Source organism: Salvelinus fontinalis, chromosome 2 (genome assembly GCF_029448725.1).
Source record: "Salvelinus fontinalis isolate EN_2023a chromosome 2, ASM2944872v1, whole genome shotgun sequence".
In the NCBI taxonomy this organism is placed as follows: Eukaryota; Metazoa; Chordata; class Actinopteri; order Salmoniformes; family Salmonidae; genus Salvelinus; species Salvelinus fontinalis.
In genome coordinates this window covers 47,092,253-47,117,808 of record NC_074666.1, presented here as the reverse complement: position 1 = coordinate 47,117,808, position 25,556 = coordinate 47,092,253, and the positions used below count along the sequence as shown (strand labels likewise).

General features: G+C 41.9%; 1 protein-coding gene across 1 annotated transcript in view; it reads left to right on the top strand.

Annotated features, from left to right (window-relative positions):
- The window catches only part of LOC129819918 (14-3-3 protein epsilon-like), a 35,814-nt gene extending 10,640 nt beyond the window's left edge, over positions 1 to 25,174 (top strand). Inside the window, exons 2-6 of the mRNA XM_055876618.1 lie at positions 13,378 to 13,577; positions 13,859 to 13,965; positions 16,756 to 16,962; positions 17,482 to 17,618; positions 24,065 to 25,174. Coding sequence (XP_055732593.1) covers positions 13,378 to 13,577; positions 13,859 to 13,965; positions 16,756 to 16,962; positions 17,482 to 17,618; positions 24,065 to 24,120 — 707 coding nt within the window. The 3' untranslated portion in view covers positions 24,121 to 25,174. The remainder of the gene's footprint in view (positions 1 to 13,377; positions 13,578 to 13,858; positions 13,966 to 16,755; positions 16,963 to 17,481; positions 17,619 to 24,064) is intronic.
- The last annotated feature ends 382 nt before the right edge of the window (positions 25,175 to 25,556 follow it).

The window sequence follows — 25,556 nt, the reverse complement described above, 5'->3', positions numbered from 1 at the left end:
TTGTAGCGTCATACGCAAGAAGACTTGAGGCTATAATCGATGCCAAAGGTGCTTCAACAAAGTACTGATTTAAAGGGACTGAAAACTTAGCTAAAAAAATAAATAAAAAATTTGCTTTGTCATTGTGGTATTGTGTGTAGATTGAGTGGGGGGGGAAAACAATTTAATACATTTTTATAATAAGACTGTAACCTAACAGTAGAAAAAGTCAATTGGTCTGACTACTTTCTGAAGGCACCATGTCTTTGCCATACATGAATCGTGTAAACTTGTAATTATATTTGCAGACACCCTACAGTCAAATTTTGGCACCGATAGAGTAGTTATCCCAGCGACGTTGGTTACAAGGCAGTACATTTTTAAATTAGGTCAAAAATACCATGTTACCATTGGTGTTTTAAAATGAGTTAGGTTGACCCTATGCCCTTAATAATCCACCTCCCTGAATCCAAGTGTTCGGACATGGGGGAGGGGACAAGTATTGATTGATCTAACTTCATCAATCTAGAAGCAACAGTAATTTTTCATACTTTGGTCATCATACTTTTGATCTGGTTTCATCCAATTTCATAATTTTATTTCAGCTTGTGGTGCCTCTCCTTTAAATCCTATTCGAATAAATATTGTTTCCTTTCCCCTACCTTCCTTTTACATTTTGTGTCAATCTGTAGAGGGGTCACTGAGTGTGTTTGAGCACGGCCCTAGTCCGCTGATCAAAGCTGATCTTCTGCTGCAGAGATACTGTAGTGCTGCTGCTCTTCCTGGGCTCTGACTGTCAAGCATTGAGTTTCTGCAGCATGCTTTGTGGAGGTCTGCCATTGGCTGCTGTAGGTACACTCTGTCTCTCACTCTGTCTCTAGAAGTCATAGGCTCTATGTATATGGCACACTCTGTGCTGCCTGCCTGTGCACTGCATGGCGGTGCTCTGATTTGTATGCACCTGCAGGGTCACACAGTGCAAGACCCCACGCTTTCTGGGGGTTCCCCCTCAGTCCCATAAGGATTGGTATAAAGCAATAGTAGGGTATTGTGTAACTGTAAACATATAGGCCTAGTGCGGCAATATGTTATGCCGTAATTATTATGAGCAATATTTCTGCTCCAGCTAAGAACTGTTGTAACCACTTACTGTATTATAACACTCATATTGGACAGCTGCACAGCTCCTGTCATTTTCCTTGATCTGATTTACTGGTGTATCATTAAATGTGAAAGGCCCCCACCTGCAAGTTGCCTCAATTTGATTACACCAGCCCTGTAATGGTGTCTCTTGATTACTGTGTTTTACAGACAAAAACGCAAAGTTATTTTACAAAAAAATTCTCCCAGACTTGGACACTGACGCAGTACTGAATTCGACGACGTTCTACTGGGGAAGATTCTAGAATTCTGAGACACTCCTCTGGTCTTTGGCTCAGCAGCCAGCTGGGCTCTACTCCCACGGCTACGCCCATCTAGCGTTAATGTAGGTTTGCATGAAGTCCCCCCCCCCTGTCTACGCTGGCAACTCCCCAGACACTCCATTAAGAAAGCTGGTGATGACAGGAACCTTTCAAAGTGTGCATCTAATCTCTTTATACATCTAAATATGGAAGAGAAATGTGCCAGGAGACCCTGTTCTATACAGTGAGTGTAGTTGGCCTATGTCATCCGTTCTGATAGTCATTGTGTATGAAAACCCAGTGAACCGCTTTGGATTGAGGATAAATCCATTTGAATTCAATCATTTTTTGACAATCACCTCTTTTAGATTGAACGAATCCTTCAATACATATTTGCCCATTGTAGAAGTGCTCAGAAAGGGAATTTTTAGACCTGAATGCCAAAACATTCAAGAGATGGTGCTCAAAGTTTACATACTGTATTTTGCGTACCCTACCTTGAGACCTCAATGTTTTCAACACTCGAAACTAGAAACTATTGATATAATTTTACAAACAGGGTTGTCAAACAATTAGATCATTTCTTAATGGTTTTTAATAAAAATGGAAATTTACCTTGACAATTTGATTTATTACACAACAAAAAATCTAAAACTAAAAGAAAATAAATGACATCTGTCAGGACCAATCCAGTTAACAACCCAAATAAAACTATTAGTAATCAAAGTGCAATCTGTGTACATACACCAACAGATATACTAAGAATATGTACAGCAGTAAATATATTAGTGAGCTATGTCAAGAATCCAGTATATAACTACAGGCTGTGTTTTTATATAAACAGTATTTAAAAATCGCAATGTACAGCAGTAGAGCGTGTTTATTCTGCATTCATTTAAGCGTGGCGCTGCGCCACGACAGAATCATTGCCAACACACCTATTTCTACCAAACATAGTTTCAATACGATTCTGTGAAGCACATCGGCTTTTCTTGGTAAATAGATCATCTGGCTTCAACACAGTTCTGAAGGTTACTTAGCTGTTTGAGCTGTGGCAGGCAGCCTGCAACTCAAGAAACACCGCGCGCCTGTGGCGCGAAACACAATTCACTTGAGTCACCTCAGTGTACCCGTGTGAGAAACTGCAAGAAAGGTATGTTAGCCTGTTTGTTTGACTATCGTTAGCCAGCCAACTAGTTAAGTACATAAACTATCTATAACCTAAAAACTCTACTAACATCATTTAGATCTACAGTTGAAGGCAGAAGTTTACATACACTTAAATTGGAGTCATTAAAACTCGTTTTTCAACCACCACAAATTTCTTGTTAACAAACTATAGTTTTGGCAAGTCGGTTAGGACGTCTACTTTGTGCATGACAAGTAATTTTTCTACCAATTGTTTACAGACAGATTTATTTCACTTATTATTCACTGTATCACAATTCCAGTGGGTCAGAAGTTTACATACACTAAGTTGACTGTGCCTTAAACAGCTTGGAAAATTCCAGAAAATGATGTCATGGCTTTAGAAGCTTCTGATATTTTAATTCACATAATTTGAGTCAATTGGAGGTGTACCTGTGGATGTATTTTAAGGCCTACCTTCAAACTCAGTGCCTTTTTGCTTGACATCATGGGAAAATCAAAAGAAATAGCCAAGACGTCAGAAAAGAATTGTAGACCTACTTGGGAGCAATTTCCAAATACCTGAAGGTACCACATTCATCTGTACAAACAATAGTACGCAAGTATAAATACCATGGGACCACGCAGCCGTCATGCTGCTCAGGAAGGAGACGCGTTCTGTCTCCTAGAGATGAACGTACATTGGTGCAAAAAGTGCAAATCAATCCCAGAACAACAGCAAAGGACCTTGTGAAGATGCTGGAGGAGAAAAATATACTTTTGTATCTATATCCACAGTAAAACGAGTCCTATATCGACAACCTGAAAGGCCGCTAAGCAAGGAAGAAGCCACTGCTCCAAATCCGCCATAAAGAAGCCAGACTACGTTTTGCAGCTGCACATGGGGACAAAGATCGTACTTTTTGTAGGAATGTCCTCTGGTCTGATGAAACAAAAATAGAACTGTTTGGCCATAATGACCATTGTTATGTTTGGAGGAAAAAGGGGGAGGCTTGCAAGCTGAAGAACACCATCCCAACCGTGAAGCACGGGGGTGGCAGCATCATGTTGTGGGGGTGCTTTGCTGCAGGAGGGACTGGTGTACTTCAAAATAGATGGCAACATGAGGAAGGAAAATGATGTGGATATATTGAAGCAACATCTCAAGACATCAGTCAGGAAGTTAAAGCTTGGTCGCAAATGGGTCTTCCAAATGGACAATGACCCCAAGCATACTTCCAAAGTTGTGGCAAAATGGCTTAAGGACAACAAAGTCAAGGTATTGGAGTGGCCATCACAAAGCCCTGACCTCAATCCTATAGAAAATGTGTGTGCAGAACTGACGAAGCGTGTGCGAGCAAGGAGGCCTACAAACCTGACTCAGTTACACCAGCTCTGTCAGGAGGAATGGGCCAAAATTCACCCGACTTATTGTGGGAAGCTTGTGGAAGGCTAACCAAAACGTTTGACCCAAGTTAAACAATTTAAAGGCAATGCTAGCAAATACTAATTGAGTGTATGTAAACTTCTGACCCCCTGGGAATGTGATGAAAGAAATAAAAGCTGAAACAAATCATTCTCTCCTATTATTCTGACATGTCACATTCTTAAAATAAAGTGGTGATCCTAACTGACCTAAGACAGGGAATTTTTACTCTGATTACATTTCAGGATTTGAGTTTAAATGTATTTGGCTAAGGTGTATATAAACTTCCGACTTCAACTGTATAATATTGCTGCCACAATTGAAAACTTTAAGGCCAGCTATTGAATATCCACAAGTAACGTTATGTTGATGATAGAAACATGGTTCCAACGTTTCTATTCTAGCAAGTTAGCTAGATAGTTTGTTTGGAACTGTATCATGCGCAAGACAGATAGCTTCATTTATCTGTCTTCAATTAGATATTTTTTTCTCAGACGAGTTAATTCAAATTTTTACAGCCACAGCAGCAAAATAGAAAGGGGGAACAGGGACAAGTGTCAGGTAACGCTAACGTCAAATCAGCCTGATTTATATGAAACTTTCTTTAGTTAGCTTAAGGTTTTAAAGAGAGCTATCCTTTTTATAATAAGTGTGTGACTTTACTAGACCGAGACGAGGCAGAATCCTGGGAGTGAGTTAGGGATGCATGAGGGACAAAATTTAACAGAGGAGAGGAAAGCCAGGAGAGTAGATGGAAGGAGTAGAGGAGAGCTGAGTAAGGCCAAGTGCGCGCCCCCGGCAATCCAGATGTGACCCAAAGTGACATAAAATTGACAGACTGAAGCCGTGGCTATATAATACGCCACATGGTTAGTCAAATGTCCTTTAATTAGGCTAAGGGCTAAAAATGTTTGTGCATATTTAGTCTGTACTAGTCTGCAGCATTATGTATTTATTTCTGAGCCAACTCCACCAGGACCTCGATGGCCCAATGGGTTTCTGGGTGCATTCAACATCGAGGAGGAGAGGGAGAGGCCAGGTGGACAAGACCAGGGTGCAGTTCTGGGTTCGGGTTCAGAAAGGAGGTAAAAACATTTGTTTTCAAATGCTGTGATTAAACCAATGTTACATCCTGTGTGTTGGATAAACTAAAATGGCTATTAATCACTTATTTTCTGTTTTGTGCTGTAATTAGGTAATGGATCCATATCTTGTTGGCCTTCAGGACAGCCTAGACCGGAGGTTCCAACACCGGTAGATTCTGGGGGCTTTCAGTCTGTTGGGACCTCAGCCTGCTTTCTCTAGTGAGAGGATAAACACCTTTAACCTGACCCTCTTCTCCAGGCAGTTCTTGCAACCGCCAGAGGCTGCTATGCTGCACGAGTGGTTCTCTTACAAGCAACATGTGTTTGTTGGAGCATTCAAGGTATGGCATTGAGTGTGAGCCTTTTGAAGAGAACATTTTAGGCCAGTATTGCCCAACCCTTTTATCCTGTTGAACTACCACTCTGTTGGCTCTTCTTTTAATGTTGAATATCTTTTTGTTTTTAATGTATTTCAGGGGTTGGACCAGATGGCAATGACAAAGCTGGCCTCTGTTTGATGAGTGGAGGCCATCTACGCTAGCCTTATCCAACTGGCAGCAATCACACTGACTATATCAGTGTCTTCCGTTAATTGTGAGAGGGACTTCTCTGCAATGAAGCGAGTAAGAACATTTAAATGTGGAAGTAGATCCTCTTTGTCCCACTCCCTTCTCTTATTATTCTTTGTTATTGCAGGTCACAACAGACTTGAGGAACAGACTGCAGGGAGAGCATCTAGCCGCCTGCATGCGGCTCTGCATCAACACCCCCCCCCCCCAATCAAGGAGCTCAATTACAGGAGGGTGTTGGAAAGCCCAGAAGAATAAAGTGCTCTGACAAAGGCTGTTACCTAAGTCAGAACCTGGAAAGAGATTTCCAACGCCCTCCTTTTGTGATGAACATGAATCAGGGGGCTCTAATTCATGTTCCTCTGTTAATTTAGTCAATATAAACTTTTTTTAGTTCAGAAAGGTCTCTGTTGTGTTTCTTTAGATGGCTGAAGCACTCAACCTTCAATTGCATCCTGTATACTATAATCATTTTACCAATACGTTATTGAGCTCATTTCTAGCAGTGGAAATATATTTAAGATGGTTAGAGTTTTTTTCCTTTCTAAATGCCACCAGAATCAAGCTTTTCAGTACTTGTTTTGGGAGAGAGGACCCCTGAACACATGAGAATGAGCTATGTGAAGAGTTGAGTATATGAATAAGAATACTGTATTTAATCCAGTATATAAATACTGTGTATAAATAGTGTAACAAAAATGCAATAGTAGTAGATGTATTAGAATGAGCAATATGAAAGGGAAAGGAAGAATACAGTGTTAATGACAGTATAAATGAAACAGTCCAGTGTTTAATGTCTCTATATACAGTGTTTTCGGAAAGTATTCAGACCCCTTGACTTTTTCCACATTTTGTTACGATGCAGCCTTATTCTACAATTGAGGAAACCTTTCTTTTTTTTTATCCATCTGCACACAATGCCCCATAATGACAAAGTGAAAACAGTTTTTCTGAAATGTTTGCAAATGTATTAAAGAAAAAAATGAAACCTTATTTACATAAGTATTCAGACCCTTTGCTTTGAGACCCTAAATTGAGCTCAGGTGCATCCTGTTTCCATTGATCATCCTTGAGCTGTTTTTACAGTTTGATTGGAGTCCATCTGTGGTAAATTCTATTGATTGGGCATGATTTAGAAATGACACACCGGTCTATTTAAGGTTCACAGTTGACAGTGCATGTCAGAGGAAAAACCAAGCCATGAGGTCGAAGGAATTGTCTGTAGAGATCCAAGACAGGATCGTGTCAAGGCACAGATCTGGGGAAGGGTACCAACAAATTTCTTCAGCATTGAAGGTTCCGAAGAACACCGTGGCCTTCATCATTCATTCTTAAATAGAAGAAGTTTGGAACCACCAAGTCTTACTAGAGCTGGCCGCCCGGCCAAACTGAGCAATCAAGGGAGAAGGGCCTTGGTCAGGGAGGTAACCAAGAACCCGATGGTCACTGACAGCTCCAGAGTTCCTCTGTGGAGATGGGAGAACCTTCCAGAAGGACAACCATCTCTGCAGCACTCCACCAATTAGGCCTTTATGCTAGAGTGGCCAGACGGAAGCCGCTCCTCAGTAAAATGCACATGACAGCCCACCTGGAGTTTGCCAAAAGGCACCTAAAGGACTCTGACCATGAGAAAGATTCTTTGGTCTGATGATAGCAAGATTGATCTCTTTGGCCTGAATGCCAAGCGTCACGTTTGGAGGAAACCTGGCACCGTCCCCACGGTGGAGCATGGTGGTGGCAGTATCATGCTGTGGTGATGTTTTTCACAGGCAGGGACTGGGAGACATGTCAGGATCGAGGAGAAGGTGAACGGAACAAAGTACAGGGAGATCCTTGATGAAAACCCACTCCAGTGTGCTCAGGACCTCAGACTGGGTCTAAGGTTTACCGACCCTAAGCACACAGCCAAGACAATGCAAGAGTGGCTTCAGGACAAGTCTCTGAATGACCTTGAGTGGCCTAGTCAGAGCCTGGACTTGAACCCGATCAAATATCTCAGGAGAGACCTGAAAATAGCTGTGCAGCGACACTCCCCATTGAACCTGACAGAACAGAGAAGAATGGGAGAAACTCCCCAAATACAGGTGTGCCAAGCTTGTAGGCCAGGTACTTCTATGCGTGCACGGGCTCAGGCACCAGACCATTTATTCCTCCTCCACCAAACTTTACAGTTGGCACTATGTGGTGTTCTCCTGGCATCCGCCAAAGCCAGATTCGTCTGTCGGACTGCCAGATGGTGAAGTGTGATTCATCACTCCATTGAACGTGTTTCCACTGCTCCAGAGTCCAATGTTGTGAGTTTTACACCACTCCGGCCAACGCTTGTGTATGGAAACCCATTTCATGAAGCTCCCGACGAACAGTTGTGCTGACGTTGCTTCGAGGCAGTTTGAAACTCGGTAGTGAGTGTTGCAACCGAGGACAGACGATTTTTACGCGTTCCAGCACTCGGCGGTCCCGTTCTGTGAGCTTGTGTGGCCTACCATTTCGCGGCTGAGCCGTTGTTGCTCCTAGACGTTTCCACTTCACAATAACATCTTAAATGCAAGTAAAACTAAATGCATGCTCTTCAACTGATCGCTGCCCGCTCGCCCGTCTAGAATCAATACTCTGGATGGTTCTGACTTAGAATATGTGGACAACTACAAATACCTAGGTGTCTGGTTAGACTGTGAACTCTCATTCCAGACTCACATTAAGCATCTCCAATCCAAAATTAAATCTAGAATCGGCTTCCTATTTCGCAACAAAGCATCTTTCACTCATGCTGCCAAACATACCCTTGTAAAACTGACTATCCTACCAATCCTTGACTTCGGCGATGTCATTTACAAAATAGCCTCCAACACTCTACTCAGCAAATTGGATGTAGTCTATCACAGTGCCATCCGTTTTGTCACCAAAGCCCCATATATTACCCACCACTGCGATCTGTATGCTCTCGTTGGCTGGCCCTCGCTTAATATTCGTTGCCAAACCTACTGGCTCCAGGTCATCTGTAAGTCCTTGCTAGGTAAAGCTCTGCCTTATCTCGGCTCACTGGTCACCACTGCAGCACCCACCCGTAGCTCGCGCTCCAGCAGGTATATTTCACTGGTCACCCCCAAAGCCAACTCCTCCTTTGGCTGCCTTTCCTTCCAGTTCTCTGCTACCAATGACTGGAACGAATTGCAAAAATCACTGAAGCTGGAGACTCTGATCTCCCTCACTAACTTTAAGCATCAGCTGTCAGAGCATCTTACCGATCATTGCACCTGTACATTGCCATCTGTAAATAGTCCACCCAACTACCTCATCCCGATATTGTTATTTATTTTTTGTTCCTTCTCACCCCAGTATCTCTACTTGCACGTTCATCTTCTGCACATCTATCACTTGTGTTAAATTGCTAAATTGTAATTATTTTGCCACTATGGCCTATTTATTGCCTTACCTCCCTAATTTTATTACATTTGCACACACTGTATAAATACTTTTCTATTGTGTTATTGACTGTACGTTTGTTTATCCCATGTGTAACTCTGTGTCGCTTTGTTCACTCTTGGCCAGGTTGCATTTGTAAATGAGAACTTATTCTCAACTGGCCTACCTGATTAAATAAAGGTGGGAAGAAAAAAAAACATCGCTTATTTGACCGTGGCAGCTCTAGCAGGGCAGAAATTTGACAAACTGAAGGTGGCATTCCATGAAGGTGCCACGTTGAAAGTCCCTGAGCTCTTCAGTAAGGCAATTCTATTGCCAATGTTTGTATATGGAGATTGACATTGCTGTGTGCTCGATTTTATACACCTGTCAGCAACAGGTGTGGCTGAAATAGCCGAATCCACTAATTTGAAGGGGTGTTCACATAATGTTGTGTATATATATTGTGGGATATACTTGAATTGGAATATTGGTTTGAAATTCTGTCACTCCCCCTTAACAAACCTATTCATAGAAATATAGTTAATAGAATAGATCTTACCATTTAAATTGACCTTTGACGGTGGGTGACTGGTGGCCATCTTTGTTGTAGTAATGAAAAGTTGAAATAAATGAAATTATAAAGGTGTATGAATGGACAAAGCCATCGACCACTTGACACCATTCATTCCTATGTTTAGACTCAATAGTGCATTGAAGCCAACTGAAGTCGGTTAAGATGGCGTCTCAAGGAGACATTAGATGCACAGTTTGTGCTACTCCATGAAGTAACGTTTCAGAGCTAGCTCAGTGCTGCCTCATCTCATTGAGTAACTCAAGTTGCAGACCGTGGTGCTGCAGGCTGCCATTGGCAACTAAATTATCTGTAACTTCTGTGTGCGATTACATTTTTTAAATGTATTTTTTTTTGTTTGTTTTGAATAATCTGCTCTAGGACATACTTCTGGTGTGTTAGAAGCAATTATTGGCACCATGATTCTCTTCTAAAATGTTTTTATTTATAAGATTGACCATGTCATTTTCCCATTCTATAATGGGGATCTTGTTTTCTGCTAACAATGCCCGCAGTACCACTGTCGGCCTTGAACTTCTGTGGCTTCATCGTTCTCCCCTGGTCTCAACTGATAGAGGGCACAACACAGCCTCAGAGTATATAAAGTAGGGTCTAAGCTATGCGAGTATGCAAAAAAAATATTGACTTTATGCGTTTTTAGGCTATAGGTATGGCGTTTGGTAATGGCTTTGTAACCTCTTGTGATGAGCTTTCGTATAGGCTAGTACTGAAGTGGGCATGGCTATTTTCATATTTGTAGACTGATTCATAAATGCAGCAAGTGTCCTCGTTAACACCGGTTACCCCATCAAATGACCCACTTGCGTTCAGTTCGTTCCTCAGTTTGACTCATTCACTCACATGACTTATGAGACAGTTAGTGGCCCCGTTCAAATGCTCCGTTCTACGTTGACCCATTTCAGCCCCGGTTTCAGGGGGTCGATCTTTACTTACACTGACAACTTTTGGTTCCGTGCAGCCCAAAATACTTGCTAATTAAACTCACAACCACCAACAAACCCTTGACCCCTATAATTTCCCTCACAGTGGCTGTAAATGTGGTTAAATAAATACTGCTGTGCTGTGTGCTTCTTGATATGTTAGTCTCAGTCAGGGATATAATTTGTCAGGAATTCCTGCTTTCTCGACATTATCCTCACTTCCTGCATAATAGAAACTGACCTATCCCCTAGCGAAAATCTTGATTTTCCTATGTTGACTGTCGTGTGAATGACTTTGTCAACCACTTTGAAAATAACCAATTTAAAAAGGTTGACGACATCCGCTCCTCATTCACTCTGCCTATTCAGTCCACAGGTCCCACTCACACGCTTTGACGGCTTTCTCCCCTTTCTCTCCAGATGAAATCCTGCGACTAGTGAGGTCAGACTGCCCGACAACTTACCCGCTCGACCCCAACCCCTCCTCCCTTCTCCAGAACATCTCTGGAGATCTTCTCCCATTCCTCGTTTCCCTCATCAACTCATCCCTGACCACTGGCTGCATCCCCTCTGACTTAAAAAAAAGCCAGAGTTGCTTCCCTCCTCAAGAAACCAACACTCTGATGTCAAACTACAGACCGGTATTCAGTATTTTCTTTCCAAAACACTTGAGCCTGCTGTCTTTCTCTGAACGATATTGACCCTTACCAGTCAGGCTTCAAGACAGGTCTCAACTGAGTCTGCTCTCTGTCTCACGAATGCTCTCCGGAACTGCCAAAGCTGACGCTCTTGCCTCTGTTCTCATCCTCCTAGATCTATCCGCTGCCTTCGACACATGAACCATCAGATATTCCTCTCCACCCTCTCAGGGCTGGGCATTTCAGGCTCTGCACTCTCTTGGGTTGCATCCTACCTGGCAGGCCGCTCCTATCAGCTGACGTGGAGAGGATCTGTGTGTGCATCACATGCTCACACTATTGGTGTCCCCCAGGGCTCGGTTCTAGGCCCTCCCCTCTTCTCTATACACCAAGTTACTCAGCTCCGTCATATCATAACATGTTCTCTCCTAACATTGCTATGCGGATGACACTCAACTATTTTTCTCCTTCCCCTCCCCTTCTGACACCCAGGTGCCTGGCAGATATCACTGCTTGGATGTCGGCCCACCAACTCAAGCTCAACCTCGACATGATTGAGCTGCTCTTCCTCCCGGAAGGCCTGTCCGCTTCAAGACCTCTCAATCACAGTTGACAACTCCACAATGTCCCCCTCCTAGAGAGCAAAGAACTTGGCATGATCCTTGACACATTCTTTTGTTCTCTGAAAACACCAAAGTGTTGACTCGCTCATGCAAGTTCGTTTTCCACAACATCCGTAGTGTTCGACCCCACCTCACACAGGAGGCAGCGCGGGTCCTAATCCAGGCACTTGTCACCACCTGTCTGGACTACTGCCACTCGCTGTTAGCTGGGCTCCCCGCTTGTGCCATCAAACCCCTGCAACTTATACAGAACGCCGCATGCCGTTCAACCTTCCCAAGTTCTACCATGTCACCCTGCTCCTCTGCACACTCCACTGGCTTCCAGTCGAGGCTTGCATCCACTACAAGACCATGGTACTTGCCTTTCGTGAACGAACCGTCACACTTGACTTTTCCCCCCTACTAGCACTAACTTTGATAACTACGTTATTGAAGAAAAATGTACTTACTATCAGTGAGATACTTTTGTGTACATGTGGACACCCATTCAAATATGTGAATTTGTTTATTTCAGCCACACCCGTTGCTGGCAGCTGTATGCAATCGAGCACACAGCCATGCGATCTCCATAGACAAACATTGGCAGTAGAATGACACCGTCATAGGATGCCACCTTTCCAACATGTCAGTTCGTCAAATTTCTGCCCTGCTAGAGATGCCCTGGTCAACTGTAACTACTGTTATTGTGAAGTGGAACTGTCTAGGAGCAACAACGGCTCAGCCACGAAGTTGTAGACCACACAAGCTCACAGAACGGGACCGCCGAGTGCTGAAGAACGTAGGGCGTCAAATTGGTCTGTCCTCAGTTGCAACACTCACTACCGAATTCCAAACGGCCTCTGAAAGCAACGTCAGCATAAGAACTGTTCGTCGGGGGGCTTCATGAAATGGATTTCCATGGCCGAGAAAGATCGCCATGTGAAATGCCAAGTGTCGGCTGGAGTGGTGTAAAGCTCGCCGCCATTGGACTCTGGAGCAGTGGAAACGCGTTCTTTGGACTGATGAATCACGCTTCACCATCTGGCAGTCAACGGACGAATCCTGTTTCAGCATGACAATGCCCCCTGGGCACAAAGTGAGGTCCGTACAGAATTGGTTTGTCGATCGGTGTGGAAGAAATTGACCGGCCTCCACAGAGCTCTGACCTCAACTCCATCACACACCTTTGGGATGAATTGGAACACCGACCTGCGAGCCAAGCCTAATCGCCCAACATCAATTCCTGACCTCAGCTGCTCTTGTTGCTGAATGAAGCAAGTCCCCACAGCAATGTTTCAACATCTCGTGGAAAGCCGTCCCAGAAGAGTGGAGGCTGTTATAGCAGCAAAAGCTAACTCCATACTAATGCCCATGATTTTGGAAGTTATGTTGAACGAGCAGATTTCCACATACTTTTGGTCATGTGTATGTGGTTGTTCAACCTAGCTATCTTAAAATTAATGCACTAACTAAGTTGCTCTGGATAAGAGCTTCTGCTAAATTATTAAAATGTTTAATTATTGCAGCCAGCAAGCAACTGACGATCCTCAGAACAGACTGTTCCTACCTTATTGAAAATGGGGTGTGTGATGGTTGAGGTTCATTCTTTTCTCTCTTTTCTCTCTGTCAGAAATGGTGGAGTCCATGAAGAACGTGGCCGGCATGGACGTGGAACTGACGGTGGAAGAGCGGAACCTGCTGTCGGTGGCGTACAAAAACGTGATCGGAGCCAGAAGAGCATCCTGGAGGATAATCAGCAGCCTCGAACAGAAAGAAGAGAACAAAGGAGGCGAAGACAAGCTAAAGATGATCAGGGAATACAGGCAAACGGTGAGCCACCGGGACGGCGGTAGTAGAAGAATAGAATCTTTGATGAAGGCAGCTTGCTGTCAATGTTAGTTACATAATAAATGTAGACCTATTGCATCGAAGGGATGGTCTGTGGCTCCTTTCAAAGTAGAGGTTAAGACTCGGGTCCTCTTTTAATCTTTTGAAGAGGTCATTCAATGGTCATGTTATGTAAAAATGAGACTTCAAAGTTGAGTGTGGTGTTTTTTCCCCATTCTCGAGTTTGTTGACAACTGGTGTTGTGTGTGTTGTCTGCTCTGCAGGTGGAGACTGAGCTAAAATCAATCTGTAACGACATTCTGGATGTACTGGATAAGCACCTCATTCCAGCTGCAAACACGGGAGAATCAAAGGTTTTCTACTACAAAATGTACGTCTGTGGATGGGAGATATTTTCAAAAACTATTTTGCACACACCAGTCAATATGTACGCCCTGACTGCGCTAGTAATATGAGAAAAGGCTGCCATGTCTTCTCAGTGCAGCATTGTGGCCGTCGCTCACACAACACGCTCTCTCGCTCTCTCTGGCAAGCAGAGCGTAAAACCTCTTATCTGAGCTGTGAAAAAACAGCTACTCTGCATCTGTTTTCCACACTTTTCTGTGAAGTGTGCACTTGTGCGCAACCTAGAGCTTGGCCAATAAACCAAAAATGATCAACACCGACCATACCAATCACTTATCGCCGACATTTTGCTGATATCATTCATTACAATAAGCAGACTATACTAGAAAAATGTGACATTTGCTAATATGGGTGATTGTTAATGGGACAATTGATGGCTACAACCATCAAACTAGTAGTAATGTGTTATGCGTTGAAAATGCGCTGAAAATGTGTTATTTCCTCTGTTAAAATTCGCAAAAAGTAGTCTTCTATCCAAAGTGTTTAAAATGTTCTGTGCTCCCTGACTGTCTTACTTTCATTTCGGTGTTTATTAGCGAGCTGGACACAGTCAAGAAACGGTATGAATGTAGGTCCATTATCATTTCTGCAGATTTTCCATTTGTTTTTTGTAATTTTAAAGTATATGTGACCGACCGCCTCGATTTGGTCTTATGTATCAAAATTTGAAATGTTTTTTTTTTACGTTGGATAAAATTGGAGACGCAGAGCTACAAAATGTTATATTATACACTGCAGTTGAGCAACAATGGGAAAGTAACTTTGCTTTGAAAGTTGATAAACTTGTAAGCCCACTTTTGAGAAAATTGCCCTTTTGGTACACGTACTGGAGAGCTCTGCTTTTATCTTGTACCCATTCAGCATCGTTCACACCTACTGAAGTCTTAGTCCCAGCCATCTCTTTAAGGATTCACATGTGAGGTCATGTGGTAAACACACGTTATATCACATCAAATCTAAGTTTATTTGTCACATGCACAGGATGCAGAAGGTGTAAACCGTACAATGATAGTACTTGCATAGTAGCAATATCAAAAACAAAGTGTCCGGATAAAAATATTTTATGAATATTTTCTCGTTATTAGATGACGCTTACCCGACACACTTGTCTAAATTGATGGGTCATGTGAAGGAAATGCTATAACCACCCCTCACCCAGATCTAGCTAAGTGAATGGGTCACTATTGTCTAGACAATGTACACATGAAATGCCATTGATGGTTGTTATCACCCACAGACACACCTGCTAACTTGATGGGTCATGTAATAATCCGGACGAAGTGGAGTCTTTTGTTAGACATGTAGCTAGCTAGCTAAACAATGAACCGGCGTAACCCCAACTACTACCAATACAAACATTGTCATAGCTGTAGTATGAATCTGCAGTTAGCTAAAGCTAACAAACTAGGTTAAATGTTAACTAGCTAACATTAGGCTATAACTAGCAATGCAAATGGATTTCTGATTCAAATAATATTACTACACAGATCATACATGTAACGTTAGCTAGTGAGCCAGCAAGCTAACATTTGCTAGCTAACGGTCTGCTTTAACTTGCAATAAAAATGACTTTCTGACAAAATTTGAAACTTATATCTGAGCTAGGCTATTACCCGTACGTATACATGGATGAACGCTTCACGGCAGACTGGAACCATTTTAACTCTGTTTTCTTTGTAGCTAAGTCTTGTTTGGCCAGCTTTGTGTCAAGTCACTCCAGTTCACACTAACCGTGGCGTGTGCAGAATGTAGACCATCACTTTTTCCTACTGATCTGTCGACGCTGCCTGTTAAATTCAGTGCATCAATCTTGTTGTGAAAAGTAGCAAAACTTTTGTAGTTCTTGATGGCTAACGTTATATCTTTAATAAATGGCGCGGTAGAAAGGACTGTCAACACATACTAAACAGCTCACGTTATAGACAGAAGCACGCTACATGGCAGACCAATCCAAACCCATCTCCTGGCATGTCCAGCCCATACATTATCTCAGCCAACCATGGCTAGTGGGAAGGTTCCTGTCATCCCCCCCCGCCCCCAAATAAAATCAATAAATCATTCTAATACTGTATATTTATTTTACCCCCTCACGAGCTGGATTTGGCCCACGGGCTGTATATTTGACATCCCCGGTTTAAAGAATCATAACAAATACTCTGGTGTACATGGTTATAGACGTATTGTTCTATTTACCATTATAGCATCAATTCAGGACATTTTATCGCGATATAGATTTTTGTCCATATCGCCCAGCTCTAGCACTACCCCACAAGGATTTATCATTTACATTTACATTTAAGTCATTTAGCAGACGCTCTTATCCAGAGCGACTTACAAATTGGTGCATTCACCTTATGATATCCAGTGGAACAACCACTTTACAATATTCACTTTACGCTTTACAATATCCACATATCCCTACCGGCCAAACCCTCCCTAACCCGGACCCAGACGACGCTAAGCCAATTGTGCGTCGCCCCATGGACCCCCCGGTCGCGGCCGGCTGCGGCAGAGCCTGGGCGTGAACCCAGAGACTCTGGTGGCGCAGCTAGTACTGCGATGCAGTGCTCTAGACCACTGCGCCACCCGGGAGGTATTTATAAGCACACGCTTGGTGTAAGCAAGGGCTCTTAACACCAATCCTTTTAATTCCAAATAGGGGAGTTCAGTGCAGAAGTGCGTACCTCAGGAAAATAGTCCTATGTTAACATGAGGGTTGAAATAACCATGGTCTCGTTCTCCCCTCTGTCCTCAGGAAGGGAGACTACCACCGGTACCTGGCAGAGTTCGCCACGGGCAACGACAGGAAGGAGGCGGCGGAGAACAGTTTGGTAGCCTACAAAGCCGCGAGCGACATCGCCATGATCGAGCTCCCCCCGACTCACCCCATCCGCCTGGGACTGGCACTCAACTTCTCCGTATTTTATTATGAAATTCTCAATTCCCCTGACCGCGCATGCAGGTTGGGCCCCTTCTCTCCTGTCTCATCTTCTCTTCTCATCTTCTCTCTTTTCCCCACTCACTCCACATATCTGTCTCGCCCATCTCCCTCTACACTCAATTGCCAGATGTGTTAAGTAGAAAGGGATTGTGAGGGAGTAATAATACATTTGATTTATATGCATTGCCGTACTCATTGTTTTTCTGCAGTACCAGGCGTTAAACCGTCTTTCAGTAATATAAACAGAACGAGTTCTGATTTGATTATTATTTGGGGCTCATATCTGGTGCTGCATCATGCCACGGTGACATTTTCAGACTGGGTGTGCAGTACAGTCTCACCAATACAGTACATCGAGATAGTCACCTCATGCCCTGGCTAGTAATACAAAATATATATATTTTTTACAAATACATTTTTATTGTATATTCCATACCAGTACATGTTACTAGATGTTCAGCCCATTGTTGATGTGTGACTTGGATGCTGTGTGAAATCCAACCTTTGACCCCTCTGCTCTGCCCACGCTGCTGCCCTCAGGTTGGCGAAGGCGGCATTTGACGATGCCATTGCAGAACTGGACACGCTGAGCGAGGAGAGCTACAAGGACTCCACGCTCATCATGCAGTTGCTACGCGACAACCTTACATTATGGACTTCAGACATGCAGGGAGACGGTGAGCGTTCCATGCTTCTTCATCTGTTATATATGTAGCACAATAGTTGGACTAAACACACTCCAGCGTCTCTTTTCCGTGTTGTTCAAAAGTATGCTGCTACATCAGCTTGACAGCAAACAAGGTCACATAGAGGATGGGTGTTTTCCAGCTATTGACTTTACAGACTGCTGGACTGGTGCGGTGTACACTTGACCTCACCCACCCTTTCTCTAACTTCCCTCAGTACAGTGGTCCTTCTCTAACCGAAGCACCTCTCCATCTCTAGCACTCTCTTTCTCCCTCTCGTTCTCTTTATCTTTCACCTTTCTCTTTGTTTCTCTCCCTTTTACTTTTTTGTTCGGGTCCGTCTGTTGAGCTGTACTCCCTTTCACTGCTCTAATATCTCTCCCCCATCTCTCTCGTGTCTCCGTTTTCCTCTGTGTAGATTCTTAAGGACAACCCCTCTTCATTCCCTCTATAGAACTGTATTTTGTAAGTCATCTCTTTCACCTTTCTTGGGCATACCTCTTGCTCCCTCACTCAGACTTGCTGCCCCTCACTAACCCTTTGTCACTGCATCGTCCAGCGCCAGGTTGGGTTCATTAGGGCACACCGTAGCAAAATGTTGTGCAATGGAAAACAAGTGTTTCTTATTAAATAGTGCTGAACATTGAGTGCATTTTTAGGTCTATTCAGCTTCGGTTCGATAATGAAAAAATAATCAAGTTTTTGTTTTTTTAATCAAATGTTTTATTACATGCACTATGCATTATGTGCATTAAATGCTGTAAAAACACAGAATAAAACTATTAATAAACATCCCATGATGGTAGGGACTTCCCATTACTGCTTATCACTTATTTAACCCCGTAAAACAATACACATCAATATCTGTTGTTTTTTTTGCATGGCCTGCGTCTACATCTGACGATGTTGGCCCTCAGCATCTGCGGTGTAAGTTGGCAGCGTTACAGCGGTGTTTGTCAGTCCAGGAGACATCCCGAAAATCTCTCACGAAAATGCCTGTCGCGTCCAAACGGTTATAGCCTAATGTTAGCTAGTTATCATTGAACCTAGTTTGTTAGCTTTAGCTACTTGCAGATTCATACTATAGAAAAACTATTACCCCTCTATGGAAAGATGACTCTTACGAACACAATGTTCTCTGTTCAACCCCAACAAGCGTCACAGGACTCGTGTGAAGTCGATACCGACACCGATTTATTGGAGGACCAAAAAAAGCCAATACCGATTAATCGGCCGATTTTCTTTTTATATATAAATTTGTAATAATGACAATTACAACAATACTGAATGAACACTTTTTTATTTTAACTTAATACATCAAATCTATTTAGTCTCAAATAAATAATGAAACGTGTTCCATTTGGTTTAAATAATGCAAAAACACAGTGTTGGAGAAGAAAGTAAAAGTGCAATATTTGCTATGTAAAAAAGCTAACGTTTAAGTTCCTTGCTCAGAACATGAGAACATATGAAAGCTGGTGGTTCCTTTTAACATGAGTCTTCATTATTCCTAGGTAAGAAGTTTTAGGTTGTAATTATTATAGGACTATTTCTCTCTCTACCATTTGTATTTCATATACCTTTGACTATTGGATGTACTTATTGGCACTATAATATTGCCAGCCTAATCTCGGGAGTTGATAGGCTTGAAGTCATAAACAGCGCAATGCTTGAAGCACAGCGAAGAGCTGCTGGCAAATGCAGGAAAGTGCTGTTTGAATGAATGCTTACGAGCATGCTGCTGCCTACCACCGCTCAGACTGCTCTATCAAATATCAAATCATAGACTTAATTATATATAAAACACAGAAATACGAGCCTTAGGTCATTAATATGGTAAAATCCGGAAGCTATCATTTCAAAAACAAAACGTTTATTCTTTCAGTGAAATACGTAACCTTTACGTATTTTATCTGACGGGTGGCATCCCTAAGTCTAAATATTGCTGTTACATTGCACAACCTTAAACGTTATGTCATAATAATGTACAATTCCGGCAAATTAATTACGGTCTGGGTTAGGAAGAAATGGTCTTCACACAGTTCGCTACGAGCCAGGCAGCTCAAACTGCTGCATATACCCTGACTCTGCTTGCACAAAACGCAGGAGAGGTGACACAATTTCCCTAGTTAAAAGAAATTCATGTTAGCAGGCAATTTAAACTAAATATGCAGGTTTAAAAATATATACAAGTGTATTGATTTTAAAGACCTTGGTGTTTATGGTTAGCTACACATTGGTGCCACGCCAGTGCTTTTTTCGCGAATGCGCTTGTTAAATCATCGCCTGTTTCTCGAAGTAGCCTGTGATTTGATGATAAATTAACAGGTACTGCATCGATTTATATGCAACGCAGGACGAGCTAGATAAACTAGTAATATCATCAACCATGTGTAGTTAACTAGTAATTGTTAAGATTGATTGTTTTTTATAAAATAAGCTTAATGCTAGCTAGCAACTTACCTTGGCTTTTGCTGCGCTCGCGTCTCCTCGTGGAGTGCAATGTAATCGACCATAATCGGTGTCCAAAAATGCAGATTACCGATTGTTATGAAAACTTGAAATCGGCCATTCCGATTAATCGGTTGACCTCTAGTTTGGGCTACACACTAATATGACCCCTCTATGGAAAGGTGAGACTCACGAACACGTACAGTGCCTTCAGAAAGTATTCACACCTCTTTCGTGTTTGCATATTTGTTGTTACAGCCAGGATATGAAATGTGTTACATTGAAATTGTGTCACAGATCTACACACAACACCCCATAATGTCAAGGTGGAATTTTGTTTTGTATAATTTTTTTAAATAAATGAAAAGCTGAAATGTCTTGAGTCAATAAGTATTCAACCTTTTGTAATGGCAAGCCTAAATAAGTGCAGGAGTAAAAAATGTGCTTAACAAATCGCATAATAAGTTACATTGACTCATTCCATGTTCAATAATAGTTAACTTGATTTTTGAACAACTAACCCTATCTCTGTACCCCACACATACAATTGTCTGTAAGGTTTCTCAAGAGAGTTGTGAATTTCAAGCACAGATTCAACCACAAAGACCGAGGAAGTTTTTCAATGCCACTCAAAGAAGGGCACCGATCAATGGCTAAAAGTAGCTGATTGTCCCTTTGAGCATGAGGAAGTTATTAATTAAGCTTTTCATGGTGTTTCAATATACCCAGTCACTACAAAGATAGAGGCGTCCTTCCTAACTCATTTGCCAGAGAGGAAGGAAACTGCTCAGGGATTTCACCATGAGACCAATGGTGATTTTAAAATGGTTATAGTTTAATGGTTGTGATATGAGAACTGATGGAGCAACAACATTGTAGTTACTAACCTAAATGACAGAGTGAAAAGATTGAAGCCTGTACAGAATACAAATATTCCAAAACATGCACCCTGTTTGCAACAAGGCACTTAACTAATACAGCAAAAAACGTGGCAAAGAAATGTACTTTTTGTCCAGAATACAAAGTGTTCACTGAGTACACGTTACTGAGTACCACTCTTCATATTTTCAAGCATGGTGGTGGCTGCATCATGTTATGGGTACGCTTGTCATTGGGAAGGACTAAGACGTTTTTTTAAGATAACAAACCGAATACAGCTATGCACAGGCAAAATCCTAGAGGGAGAAGCTGGTTGTCTGCTTTCCAACAGACACTGGGAGACAAATTCACATTTCAGTGGGACAATAACCTAAAACACAAGGCCAAATCTACACTGGATTTTCTCACCAAAATGACATTCAATGTTCCTGAGTGGCTTAGTTACAGCTTTACTTAAATTGGCTTGAAAATCTATGACAAGACTTGAAAATGGTTGTCTGGCAACGATCAACTTGACAGACCTTGAAGAATTTAAAAAAGAATAATGGGCAAATATTGTACAATCCAGGTGTGCAAAACTGTAATCTCCACCAACAGTGAGCCAACAAACAAAAGTTTTACTCGGATAGGAACACTTATGTAAATGAGATGTATTTTTGTATTTAAAATGTACACTATGTACATTTATGTACATTTATAGAAACTTGTTTTCACTTTGTCATTAGGGGGTATTGTGTGTAGATTTGTGAGAATCTATTTAATAATGTTTTTATTCAGGCTGTAACACAACAAAATGTGGAATAAGTCAACGGGTATGAATACTTTTTGAAGGCACTGTACGTCGCTTGTTTTGCTTTAGGACGCCCACAAGCTTCACAAGACTTGTCTGAAGGTAGCCTGATACCAGTTTTTAAAAATGAATGGAAGTATATATGGAAGTAGTTTACTGCCTAAAAAATGTGTTAAAAGGATACTTTGGGATTTTGGCAATGAGGCCCTTTATATACTTCCCCAGAGTCGGATGAAGTCGTGGATACCATTTTATGACGAACTATCCCTTTAAATATGGGTAAAACAAATAAATAATAGTGATTTTTCTTACATCTCTCAGATATAGGACAGACCCTTCAAAACAATCTTCATTTTAATAAATGTTTTGACTATCTGTTTTTCCTTCTGCGAATCTGTTATTCAATGTGTTTCTATGGGCTAATGGCATTAAGGCCAAATTCAATGTTTAATCAAATATTTTTTATTTTATACCTAAAGGGGTCCCTCAAGCGTAGACTCTCAGGCAGGGGTCTCCAACCTTTTCTAACTTGACAACTACTCAAATAAGCCTGTTCTTCTGTTCTCCCCTGCAATGCTTCCCCAGGTTCTTAGTGCACTACTTTCTCTTGTCCACTATGCTTTCTTTTAGAGGGGGCACTATAAAATGAGTCCTTGCGCTAACTGAGGAAATATTGACTTAACACAAGTGGTCATATTTAGCTAACTCTCGGCTGACAGAAACCACAATCGGAATTAGCTAATAGAAATTACTATTTACAATTCATCAAATCACGAGTGAGCTCACCATTGATCGAAATGATTTAGTAAAACACTTTTAAAAAATCGAATGTACTCCGACGCTGGGTGGTTCGTGTGCGCCACAATGTTTGTTTTTCCGCGTCAGCCGAAGAGGAGACCAGATTAGTTTGTTCTGTTTGCAGTATGCATGTTGAGAAGGGGGTGTGTCTTCTATGATCATTAGCTGGCAAATGGCTTAACATTCGCTCATCATAATCAGTACAACCTTCAAAAAGTATTTGACACACATGGGTGTCCATTACAATCTATACAATAATCAGAATGCATTATTTGCGACCAGTACTTGAAAACGTGAATGAAACTGTAAATACATTATGCTCCATACATAAACGACAACACGATATACAGAAAATAAGGCACTTATTTTGATAGGAATGCGCACATGTTTCATTTAATTAACCTTTATTTAACTAGGCAAGTCAGTTAAGAACCAATTCTTATTTACAATGACGGCCTAGGAACAGTTGTTGAGGGGCAGAACGACCTTGTCAGCTTGGGGATTCGTTCTAGCAACCTTTCGGTTACTGGCTCAACGCTTTAACCACTAGGCTACCTGCCGCCCCAACGTGTCCAAAGTTATTATTTGTAAGGAAAACAACAATGAAGGCAATGCGAGCGCTAGCCAGAAAATGTGTCAGTCAATTCGTAAAAAAACAACAACCTGAAAATAAACAATTTCAGTTAATCAATGGCCAAGTTCATATGTTTCCCGTTTCATTACCATTTTCTTCAGTTTCATGCCTAGTGAACACGACCCTGTTCTAATCTTAGTCTAGGCCAGATGAGACTGTCTCTGGCCTAAAGTTCTCTGTGATGTCCACATAGCCCAACTCAACCATCAAGTATCTGGGTAGCATTTAGAACAGTTTCTTTCGGGTGTGTGTCTGTGTGTCCATTAAGTAGAAGCTAGAGATGTTCCTCTCTCATTCGGCATGAGTTGAATGGGGTGTGGTTAGTGACACTGTCTGACTCACTGAAACGCAAGTTCTACCAACACTGTCTGTCTGGTTTTGAGCTAAAGTTAAGGGACTCCACTTATTAATATGGCTGAACACGGTACACTCAATCTTCACACTGAAACGCAAACGTGCGGTTGATGTGCACCAGCACACTAACCACATGTAGCTGAGATGTTTAGTTTTTCTCCCCTCACCATCTCACATGTATGGAACTAGTCTGGGTGATGGCAGAGGACATGGGGCAGTCCAACCAAGCAGCCTGTTGTTGTGTATGTAATGGTTATAGCAGGTCTTGATAAATTATATATATTTGTCATTTGATTTTGAGGCGGGGGAACAAACTCGGTATACTTTAAAATGACTAAAACCTGTAGAAATGATCATGGATCTACATAAAGTCCTTATCACTGGAAGACTCACTGCCCTGTTGTCATGGTAACAGTGGGTGGGCTCTGGATTCTTGTCCATTTTTTTTTCCAATGTTTTTTGCATTTGTGGTGAAATGGACAAACTGTCTTTTTAATTATGAAAATGTAATCCATTTTCTTCTATCTTCAGGTGAAGAACAGAATAAAGAAGCACTGCAAGATGTGGAGGATGAGACCCAGCAGTGAGACTTTATGGCCAATACCCGAAACCTCCCTCTCTCTCTCTCCCTCCTATTACCTCCCCTGTCTGCCCCTAGGGTTATCTCTTCTGGTTTTTATTTTCTTATAAAAAAAATCCTATTAAATTCACCTATTTCAGTGGGAATAATAAACTTCCACGTTAAAACACAAGAGAAAATGTAAAAGCTAAAGCTTCGAGCTGTTCCTGGTTGTTACCTTATATTGATTTGTAGAACTCTGTTGCAAGCCTGTAAGGTTCGCGTCGTTCCCTTTCCTTCCTTTTTTTGTTGTTGCTTTTTTCGTTTACATTTTTGCCATGTCATCAGTTGCCAGGTGTGTTGCTTGGGGTCGTCAAAGTTCACACAATTTAACGAGTTGATTTTTAAAACGCAAACGTTTGCTGTAACTCTTTTTCCATAACTGTGATGTCTTTGTGCTACTTTACGCTAATCGTCTAAGCTTCTGGTCGCAAATTAGGGATGGTCGTGAATTTTGACGGTTTTTAAAAGGGACATTTGATTGCCCTCTTTATTTGTGATTCTCTCGTTCGTTCGTTCGTTCGTTGCAAGACTCTGTTTTATCAATGGTGATAGCTGAACTTCCCATGAGTGTCTCTTTCTTTGAGATCACCCCTCAAGTCCAGGGCATGGACCACGCATTTTTGTGCTCAAGAGGCTGTAGCGCTGCTTTTTTACTCATTGCTGACGTAAGGACACGATGGCTTGTAGCAGTTGGAGGGTGGAAAAAAGAAGAATCTCCGTCTCTCTGATGTTAGGTAAAGCAGGTTTGCATTGGCACTGTCAAAAGAAAAACAACCTTTGTTTAAAAAAAGAAAAACCTGCTTATGTCATCTTGTATCCCCATTCTGTTCCAGAATGTTCCCTTTCTCTCTTTCTTTCTCTGTCTCTGTCCTGCCCCCATATTTTCTCTCTTGTTCAGTATGTGTAACTTGAATCTGATTTGTACTACTGGATATTCTGACTGGAGCCACAAGCACTGTCTGTATTCTTACTGAAACACAGCATGGAAATTAACATTAAACTTCAAACTTAAATTAAAATGCACCTGTCATGTCATTTTTTGCCCTCAAATGCCAGAGACCGACAACAGTTTACCTTCTGTCATTGAAGGGTAAGGTGCTCATTCAGTGAGCTGATCAGGAAATTAGTCTTACCCTCCAACAGTAGCAACAGAATGTAAACTGTCGTCAGTTTCTGGCTAGACTACCTATTGATTCTGTAGATTTTTTTCTTTTGGAGTACCTAGGTTGAAGAGGGAAAGGCATAAGAACAACACACATTTTTGGAAAGATGTCTACTAATTAATACAGTATCTTGTTTTTGGCCCCACAGATTACTTGTACTTATAGTCAATGGGCCAGAGAGCCAAATGTCACATATTACGGTCCATGTATGCGGGTTATATTTTGGTATAATACCCAC